The sequence below is a fragment of the Otolemur garnettii genome, unplaced genomic scaffold, assembly GCF_000181295.1.
Source record: "Otolemur garnettii isolate 467f Iridium unplaced genomic scaffold, OtoGar3 scaffold00018, whole genome shotgun sequence".
NCBI classification, from domain to species: Eukaryota; Metazoa; Chordata; class Mammalia; order Primates; family Galagidae; genus Otolemur; species Otolemur garnettii.
The window spans coordinates 24,082,256-24,092,914 of record NW_003852413.1 but is presented as its reverse complement, the minus strand read 5'-3'; the positions used below and the strand labels follow the sequence as shown (position 1 = coordinate 24,092,914).

General features: G+C 41.2%; 1 protein-coding gene across 6 annotated transcripts in view; it reads left to right on the top strand.

The window, feature by feature from the left end:
• The window catches only part of ZPBP2 (zona pellucida binding protein 2), an 18,213-nt gene extending 8,069 nt beyond the window's left edge, over positions 1-10,144 (top strand). For 5 of the 6 annotated variants that reach the window (XM_023511150.1, XM_023511153.1, XM_023511151.1 and 2 more), the window contains 2 exons: positions 971-1,100; positions 9,927-10,144. In XM_023511150.1, coding sequence (XP_023366918.1) covers positions 971-1,100; positions 9,927-9,940 — 144 coding nt within the window. In that variant the 3' untranslated portion in view covers positions 9,941-10,144. Of the gene's footprint in view, positions 1-970; positions 1,101-9,796; positions 9,809-9,926 lie in introns of all 6 variants that reach the window. The other variant, XM_012802992.2, reaches the window with a different exon arrangement.
• The last annotated feature ends 515 nt before the right edge of the window (positions 10,145-10,659 follow it).

Sequence of the window (10,659 nt, the reverse complement as noted above, 5' to 3'; positions counted from 1 at the left end):
AGCTCACAGCAACCTCCAACTCCTGGGCTTAAGCGATTCTCTTGCCTCAGCCTCCTGAGTAGCCAGGCCTACAGGCACCCGCCACAATGCCCGGCCATTTTTTTGTTGCAGTTTGGCTGGGGCTGGGCTCGAACCTGCCACCCTCGAACCTACCACCCTGGGGCTGACATCCTACCCACTGAGCCACAGGCACCGCCCCCAAATATAATTATCTTAATATATATTCTTCCTAATGGACTGTTTTGTATAACAAAACATTTCTGTGGTTTCTGACTTAAGTCACTGTACTATGAAGGAAAACAATGCTTCTAGCTAGAAGTCAGAGAAGTCGGAAATAGGAACTAGAAAACTAGGAATAGGAACTCATAAATGGGGCACTGCAGAAGATACTGGAAAATGCTGAAGCACCTCACAATTATGTCATCATGGGCTAAAACAATGGTGCTAAAGGAAAAAATAGTATTCTTTTTACCATCTAAAAGAAAACAGAATTCTGGCAGTACTGGTAACTCAGCGGGTAGGGTGCCAGCCAAATGCACCAGGGCTGGTGGGAACCCATCCCGGGTCTGCTAATACAAAATAATAGCTGGACATTGTAGCTGGCGCCTGTAGTCTTTAGCTACTTGGGAGGCCGAGGCAAGAGAATCACTTGAGCCAAAGAGTTTGATGTTACTTTGAGCTGTGACACCATACCGAGGGCAACACAGTGAGACTCTGTCTGGATAGAAATAAAAAGAAAAGAAAAGAAAAAATAGAATTCTAACTTTCTCCTATCTTTAAGATCATCAAATTATGAAGTTTGAAACTCTTAATTTTCCACAACTTAATTAGGTGAACGTAACTCAGTATAATATAGAAACAGTGTAATATCGAATGCAAATATATATTATTGTAATATATATAATACCTCTAAGTTGTAGAGATATAAAATGCCTCTTAATTATAATAATCTATGTGTTTTTCTCTGCAGTGGTTTGTAGTCCTGGGACTTTTAGTCCTGATGTCGATGTTATTTGTCAGCCCTGCATTTCTATCCATATCTATGGAGCTAAATCGTGCCCATAAACTTCAAACAAAAATCAGCAATATGAAGACTAGAGGTGAAAGCATTGTTACCCGCTTGTGGAGGTGGGGGACAAATGATTTGTTCACATCCCAGAGCATCATAGATATTTCCATTAAGTAACATCAGTAAGACCAAAACACCGGTAAACATACTTTATGGAAATTTTAAAAGTTGACATAGCATTTCTAAGAAGGAATTTCACCCAGTATCTCTAGAATACAAAGAAAGGAAAGTTTTAAGTATTAATGGATGATTTGTTAATGAAATATGTTTTGTTGTTTACAAATGGAATCTGTTGCTCTTGTACCTAAGACTATATTAAGGTCAAGAAGAGTAGCAAAGTATCATAAAGATTTTATACTTTGTATATATTAATTTGTTTGTTTTTTTTTTTTGAGACAGAGCCTCAAGCTATCCCCCCTGGGTAGAGTGCCATGTCATCATAGCTCACAGCAACCTCCAACTCCTGGGCCCAAGCGAGTCTCCTGCCTCAGCCTCCCAAGTAGCTGGGACCACGGGCCCCTGCCACAACGCCCGGCTATTTTTTGGTTACAGCCATCATTGTTGTTTTTGGCGGGCCCGGACTAGATTTGAACCTGCCACCTTAGGTGTATGTGGCTGGCGCCTTAGCCACTTGAGCCACAGGCGCCAAGCCTGTTAATTTGTTTATTATCACTCATCTGATATAAAGGCATATATATTACCTTTATAATTAGAACCAAACAAATTATTTATTTTGCTTTTATTTGTCTGTTTGCTTTTATTTTTTAAAATAATGGATTCACGGTGGCTCATGCCTGTAATCCTCGTGGTCTAGGAGGCCGAGATGGATGGCTTGCCTGAGTTCACAGGTTTGAGACCAGCCTGAGCCAGAGCAAAACCTCATCTCTAAAAAAAAAAAAAATAGCTAGGCATTGTAGCTTGTGTCTGTGATCCAGCAACTTGGGAGGCTGAGGCAAGAGAATTGCTTGAGCCCAAGGGTTTGAGTTTACTGTGAGCTATGATGCCACAGCACTCTACCAAATGGCAACGAAATGAGACTCTGTCTCCAAAAATAAATAAATAAAATAAAATAATGGATTTTGTTTTTCAGTATAAGTTTAGATTTACAGAAAAATTGAGCAGGTAATACATTAGAGTTCAATATACCACTCCACCCCTTCTCACAATTTCCCCTATTATTACCACTTGTGTTGATGTAGCACATTTGTTGCAATTAATGAATCAATAGCAATACATTGTTATTACTATAGTCTATAGTTTACATTAAGATTCATTCTTTGTGTTGTAAGGTTCTTTGAGTTTTGACAAATGCTTAATGACATGTGTCTACCGTTTCAGTCTCACACAGAATAGTTTCACTACCCTGAAAATCCCCTGTGCTTCACCTGTTTATCCCTCCCCACCCTAAGCCTATGGCAACTACTGATCTTTTCTTTGTTGTTTGCCTTTTCCAAAATGACATATGGTTGTAGACTATATGTAGACTTTTCAGATTGGTTTCTTCCACTTAGCAATAGGCATTTAAGGTTCTTCCATGTCTGTTTCTGACTTGATAGGTCATTTTTTTAATTGCTGAATCATATTCCATTGTATAGATGTATCATAGGGTGTTTATCCTTTTACCCGCTGAAGGAAATCTTGGGTGCTTGCAGTTTTTGGTGATTATGAATAAAACTGCTATAAGCACGGGCATGCAGATTTTTGTGTAGGCATAAGTTTTCAAATCACTTGGGTAAATAGCCTAGGAATGTGATTCCTGGCTCATTGGATAAGACTGTGTTTGGTTTTAAAATAAACTGCCAAACTGTTTCCTGAAGTGGTTTACAATTTTGCATTTCTATAGCAGTAAGTAAGTGTTCCTGTTTTTCCTTAACTTCTCCAGCATTTGGTATTGTCGGTTTTTGGATTTTGGCCATTCTGATAGGTGTATAATGGTATTTTATTGTTGTTTTAATTTGCAGTCTCTAATGACATCTAATGTTGAGCATCTTTTCATTTGGTCATTTGCCATCTGTAATCTGGTGAGGTGTCCAGATCTTTTTTTAATTGGGTTGTTTATTCTCTTACTGTTTTCTTTTTTTTGCAGTTTTTGGCCAGGGCTGGGTTTGAACCTGCCACCTCTGGCATATGGGGCTGGTGCCCTACCCCTTTGAGCCACAGGCGCCCCCCTTACTGTTGAGTTATAAGAGTTATTTGTGTATTTTTTTTTTTTTAGGGTTTGCATTGCAAAAAAGAACCAATACTTTTTTTTTTTTTTTTTTTTTTTTTTTCAGTAGAGACAGTATTGAACCCCTGAGCTCAAGCAATCCACCCACCTCGGCCTCCCAAAGTGCTAGGACTATCCAATGAGCCACCACACCTGAGCCATTTTTACATTTTTGTTTGAGCATTTATTTTTTTCCCCAAAGAAATCCATGCAGGGAGAGAAAGAAAGACAGAGAGAGGTTGTTTGCTTGTTTGTTTAGACAGAACCTAACTCTGTCACATAGGCTAGAGTGCCATCGCCTCAGCCTAGTTCACAGCAACCTCAAACTCCTGGGCTTCAGCAGTTCTCCCACCTCACCCTCCCGAGTAGCTGGGATTACAGGCATGCACCACTATGTCCTGCTAATTTGTCTATTTTTATAGAGAGGAGGCCTAGCTTTATTCAGGCAGGTCTCAAACTCTAAAGCTCAAGGGCTCCTCCCACCTCAGCCTCCCAGAGTGCTAGGGTTACAGGCATGAGCCACCTCACCGGCCCTCTTTTGTGTATTTTGGATACAAATTTTTTATGAGATGCATGTTTAAAAATATTTTCTCATATTCTTTAGCTTTCTCTTCATTCCTTTGACAATGTCTTTCACAGAACAGAAGTTTTAAATTAAATTTATTTATTTATTTATTTATTTATTTTACAGTTTTTGGCCAGGGCTGGGTTTGAACCCGCCACCTCTGGCATATGGGGCCGGCGCCCTACTCCTTTGAGCCACAGGCACCACCCTATTTATTTATTTATTTTTACTCTCACAGCCCTCCTGCAGAGCTGGGAAGTTTTTAATTTTAATAAAGTCCAACTTAATAATTTTTTCTTTCATGGATTATGCTTTTGGTGTCATATCTGAAAACTCAGTGCCAAATCCACAGTCCCCCTAGATTTCTTCTGTTAATCTTCTACAAGTTAACACAGTTTTGTATTTTATGTTTAGGTTTAAGATCCATTCTTAGTTCATTTCTGTGAAAAGTATATACGTTGTATGTCTGGATTCATTTTTTGCATTTAGATATCCAGTTGTTCTGGTACCATTTGTTGAACAGACTATTCTTCCTCAACTGAATTGCTTTTTCGCTTTTTTGTTTGTTTGTTTGCTTGCTTATTTTTTGAGGCAGAGTCTTGTCTCACTCTGTCGCCCAGGCTAGAGTGCCTGGTTCACAGCAAAATCAGATTCTTGGGACAGAGTAATCCTCCTGCCTCAACCTCCTGCATAGCTGGGACTACAGGATCCCACCACCATACTTGGCTAGTTTTTCTATTTTTTAGTAGAGATAGGGTCTCACTTTTGCTCAGGCTGGTTTCGAACTTCTGAGTGCAAGGGATCCCCCTGACTTGGCCTCTGAGAGTGCAAGGATAATAAGGGTGAGCCAGCATGCCCAGCCTGCCTTTGCTGTTTTATCAAATCTCACTTGATTATATTTATGTTGGTCTGTCTGGGCTCTCTGTTCTGCTCTATTATCAATTTGTTTATTCTTTTATCAATAACAGGCTATCTTGATTACTGGATATTAAGTCCTAAATTTGAGTAGTGCCAGTCCTCTAACCTTGGTATTCAGTAGTCTGTTATTCTGAGCCTTTTTGCCTTTCCCTATAAACTTTAGAATCAGTTTTCTGTTTGTTTGTTTGTTTGTTTTGAGACAGAGTCTCACTTTGTCACCCTGGGTAGAGTGCTATAGTGTCATAGCTCACAGCAACCTCAAACTCTTGGCCTTAAGTGATTCTCTTGCACCTGCCACAATGCCTGGCTATTTTCTGTTGCAGTTGTCATTGTCGTTTAGCAGGCCCCCGGTTGGGCATGAACCTGCCAACTTCAGTATATGTGGCTGGCACCAAAACTACTGTGGTATAGGCACCAAGCCAGAATCATTTTTTTTATAATCATGAAACTTGCTAGGAGTTTGACTGAATTGCATTGAATCTCTAGTCAAGCTGGGGAGACTTGACTCTTTTTGGTTTTGATTTTTGTTTTGTTTTGATTTTGGTATTTGATTTTTTACTCCTAGGTTCAAGTGAGCCTCCTACCTCAGCCTTCTAAGTAGCTAGGGCTGCAGGTTCCTACCACCACCCCCACCTGTTTTTTTTAGAGACAGGGATCTCACTGTGTTTCCCAGGCTGATCTTGAATACCTGGCCTCAAGTGATCCTCCTGCCTTGGCCTCCCAAAGTGCTGGGATTACAGGCATGAGCCATTGCACCTGGCCAGAAGTGACATATTAATATTGAGTCTTCCCATCCATGAATGCGGAATATCTCTTCATTTGTTTCTTGATTTCTTTCATTGGAGTTTTGTAGTTTTCCTCATATGGATTCTATATGTATATTGTTAGATTTATGTCTAAATATTTAATTTTTTGGTGTTTATGTGAATGGTATTGTGTTTTCCATTTCAACTTCCAAGTGTGCGTTGCTGGCATATAGGGAGGTGATTGACTTTTGTGTATTATGTTTATTTTATATTAACTTTATATCCTGTGACTAGATTGTAATTAGTTCCAGTTCCAGGAATTATTCTTTGGGATTTTCTTTTTTTTTCCTTTTTTTTTTTGAGATAGACTCTCAAGCTGTTGCCCTGGGTAGAGTATCATGGTGTCATAGCTCACAGCAACCTCCAACTCAGGCTCAAACGATCCTCTTGCCTCAGTTTTTCTATTTTTAGTAGATAGAGTCTTGCTTTTTTTTTTTTTGGCTCAGATTGGTCTCAAACCTGTGAGCTCAAGCAGTCCACCTGCCTCGGCCTCCAGGAGTGCTAGGCACCCGGCCTCTTTGGGATTTTCTATATAATCAATAGCATCTGCAAACAAAGACAGTTTTATTTCTTCCTTGCCATTCTATATACCTCTTACTTCCCTTATTTTCTAATTGCATTAGGTAAGACTTTCAGTACAGTGTTCAATAGGAGTAGTGAGGGGAAACATCTTTGCCTCATTCCTAATCTTAGGAGGAAAACATCACAGTTTCTCACTATAAAGTATGATCTTAGTTGTAGGCTTTTTTGGTATACTTTCTTTGTTAAGTTGAAGAATCTAGTCTTTTTTTTTTTTTTTTTGAGACAGAGCCTCAAGCTGTCCCCCTGGGCAGAGTGCCGTGGCATCACAGCTCACAACAACCTCCAACTCCTGGACTCAAGCGAGTCTCTTGCCTCAGCCTCCCAAGTAGCTGGGACCACAGGCGCCCGCCACAGCGCCCGGCTATTTTTTGGTTGCAGCCGTCATTGTTGTTTGGCAGGCCCGGGCTGGATTCGAACCCGCCACCTTGGGTGTACATAGCTGGCGCCTTAGCCACTTGAGCCACAGGCACCAAGCCGAAGAATCTAGCCTTAATCTGCTGAGAGATTTTATCATGAATGGGTAGTAGATTTTGTCACATGCTTTTCTGCATTTATTCATACAGTCATATGATTTTTCTTTAGCCTGTTAATATAACAGATTACATTAATTCATTTTCTTTTTGTTCGTTTGAGAAAGAGGCTCAGGCTTTTGCCCAGGCTAAAGTGCCATGGCATCAGCCTAGTTCACAGCAACCTTAAACACCTGTGTTCAAGTGATCCTCCTGCCTCAGCCTCTGGAGTAGCTGGTACTATAGGTGACTGCCACAACATCTGGCTAATTTTTTATTTTTAGTAGAGATGGAGTCTCACTCTTGCTCAAGCTGGTCTTGAACTCCTGACCTCAAGTGATCCTTCTGCCTTGGCTTCCCTGAGTGCTAGGATTACAGGTATGAGTAACTGGGGCTATGGGTAAGCACCTCTGTGCCCAGCCTGAACCATGAAAGCATTTTATTTTTTTACTCTTTTTTTACAGAGACAGTCTCAGTATGTCATCCTCAATAGAGTGCTGTGGCATCACAGCTCAACGCCACTTCCAACTCTGGGGCTTAGGTGATTCTCTTGCCTCAGCATCCCAAGTAGCTAGGACTACAAGCGCCCACCACAATGCCCGGCTATTTTTTTGTTGCAGTTTGGCAGGGGCCAGGCTCGAACCTGCCACCCTCAGTATATGGGGCCAGCACCCTACCCACTAAGCCATGGGCACTGCCCCAGGAAAGCATTTTAAAAAACAAGTACTTGGCTTGTCACCTGTAGCACAGTGGTTACAGCGCTGGCCACATACACCCAGGCTGGTGGGTTAGAACCCGGCCTGCGCCAGCTAAACAACAATGACAACTATAACAACAACAAGAACAAAAATAGCTGGGCATTGTGGAGGGTTCCTATAGTCTCAGCTACTTGGGAGGATGCAGCAAGAGAATCGCTTAATCCCAAGAGTTTGAGGTTGCTGTGAGCTGTGATGCCAGGGCCCTCTACTCAGGATGACATAGTGAGACTCTGTCTCAAAAAAATAAATAAAAATAAAACAAGTACTCATCCCTCATCCTTTCTGATTGAAAACAAATATCCCAGGGGTATCCAACTTGTGGCCACATGCAGATTATTTGAGTACTGTTTTGCTTATTTGTGGTGTCAGATATTGAGAAAAGTGTGCATGGACCTTTTTTTACTCATCACTTTTTGTTAGTGCTTGCTAGTTAATGTGTGGCCCAGGACAACTTTTATTCTCCTAATGTGCCCCAGAAAAGAAGAAAGGTTGGACACCCCTCTATACTATAAAAGAAATGGGAGACGTTTTTCTGTTCAGACTCACTGAATCAGACTAAAATCAGGGGGGAAAGAAAGGAATGCTTGTTTTGGGATAAATTGAAGCTTGGGTTTTGGTTTTCTCTCTCTTTTTGAAAAAAAAAATATATGTTTTAGGCTCGGTGCCTGTGGCTCAAGCGACTAAGGCGCCACATACACCAGAGCTGGTGGGTTTGTATCCAACCGGGGGCCCGCCAAACAACAATGACAGCTGCAACCTAAAAATAGCCGAGGGTTGTGGCCGGCGACTGTAGTCCCAGCTACTTGTGAAGTGGAGGCAGGAGAATTGCTTGAGTCCAGGAGTTGGAGGTTGCTGTGATCTATGATGCCATGGCACTCTACCCAGAGTGACAGCTTGAGGCTCTGTCTCAAAAAAAAAAAAAATGTTTTAAAGAAAAATGTTAAAGTGTGATCTTACTCTGTGTTTTGTTTTTATTTTTAGTTAAGATGAAGGAATATTAGAAAATATAATTCAGTTATATCTGTCCATGTCTATCGAGAGGAAAGTAGAGACTTGAAGAAAGGAAGGCAAAGTGAGGGGGGAAAAGAGAAATTGGGGGAGCGAGTCAAAGAAACAAAGAGGAAACTCAGGCCCCCTAAACATCTCAGCAGCTACCCATTGCTTATATGTGCCTATGCCCGCAAGGAGGTGACGGCTGGTTCAGGACAGGAGATCTTGGACATTATAATGGTTTGTGGCTCTCCAAAGGGTCACATTGCTTGAGCAGATGTACAATGTATCTGCAGTACTAAAATTTCAGGGGGAGGCAATTAGAGGGGAAAAAGTATAAAAGTCCCTTAAGAGGAGCAATAATGGGGGGCAGGGTTGACAAGCACTGGCACAAAGGACCAAACTCCAAAATAGCATTCAAGGTCTTCTACATCTCCTTTCAATTGACCTTTTCAACCTTTACTGCTGTCATTTCTACACTAGGGGAAAAGTTGGACAAGATCTCTTAAGATGTCTTCCAGCTCTAAGAGTCTTCTCAGTTTGAATCCTTTTCTCTAACCAGCTTCAACTTGCTGCCTCCTAGACAGACTACAGTCATTCCTCATGTGTCGCCTTGTTTTTTTTGTTGTTGTTGCGACGGAGTCCCACCCTTTGCCCTGAGTAGAGTGCCGTGAAGTCATAGCTCACTGCAACCTCAGACTTGGATGCCCACAGCCTCCAGAAACCTCTGGGATTACAGGCACTCACACGGTGCCCAACTGGGTTTTTCCTTTTTTAATGAATCAGGGTCTCCCTCTCTCTCAAACAAGTCTGGAACTCCTGAACTCAAGCAATCTTCCCCCCTCGGCCTCCCACAGTGCTGGGATTACAGGTGCGAGCCACGGCTTCCAGCATCATTCCTCATATGTAGAATGCCCTTCCCTCTTTGATTCTGCTTTATTCAAAACACTTCCACTCATGAGGATCACTTTCTTCCTTAAATTTAGCATCCCCCACTGAGAATGTTAGCATGCAATCACACTTTTGTGATCATTTATATTTTTAAGCCTCTTTCCTTCTATGTAAAATAAAGGGATTCTGTTAAGGGATCCATATTCTCTCTTCCAGCATTGAATCTAAGTTTAACGTCTTATCTTTTCCATCTTCTGTAGCCTTTTCCCCTCCCTCCCCATTACATAACAAACTCCTATGCAAGAACTTGCTCATACTCCCTTTGAATGCCCCCCCATTGCTATGTGTTGAATAGCTGTAATAATTAACTGAAGTAATTAAATTGAGTCTGCATTCAGAGATAAACTTTTGGTTACACACTGCTTGCTGTTTAAAATATTTTGAACTTTGAGAACATTTGTCTCCTATCCATATTCATATCATTGTATTTCCTATCCTCCAGCCCTGGTCTAAGGTAAGCTATTTAAATATTATAACATTGCAGGATAAAAAGCATGTGTTGAATTAATATTTTGCAAATGGTAAAACCATAAAATTAAATACATGTCATTCTCTTTATCTCATTATCACAGAAATAAAGCCCTGACATGGCAACAGAGTTATATCTTCTGGCTTACTCAGTGGAAACAGAAGTTGGAACAGCATCCCCCCAATTTGCTGCTGGAAAAGTCTCACACTACCTTTCTTTTTCATCTTGTGCACTTGTAGTACTTAGATGTCACATTTCATATAACTGTATCTACCAAAAGAGTCACTATTGAATAAAATTATGTACTTTGTACTACTGCAAGAGTATTTTCCAACACTGGTGGATTATTAACAATAAACAAACAGTTGGTTTCCATTTGCCTGGTCCAGCAATCATTTTGGCATGTGTGTGGTGTTAGTAGCATTATGCTTTGAATTGCAAATGCCTTTATCTTCATGTATTATAGATGCTTCTATCTGAAGCAATGAAAAAATCAATGGATTGGCTCAGCGCCTGTGGCTCAAGTGGCTAAGGCGCCAGCCACATACACCTAAGGTGGCGGGTTCAAATCCAGGCCGGGCCCACTAAACAACGACGGCTGCAATCAAAAAATAGCTGGACATTGTGGCAGGTGCCTGTGGTCCCAGCTACTTGGAGGCTGAGGCAGGAGACTCGCTTGAGCCCAGGCATTGGAGGTTACTGTGAGCTGTGATGCCACAGCACTCTACCCAGGGGGACAGCTTGAGGCTCTGTCTCAAGAAAAAAAAAAAAAAAAAAAAAAGAAAAATTTCTCAGGACCCCCAAACTATTGCTTCATATCATCTTGTATCTCTTGT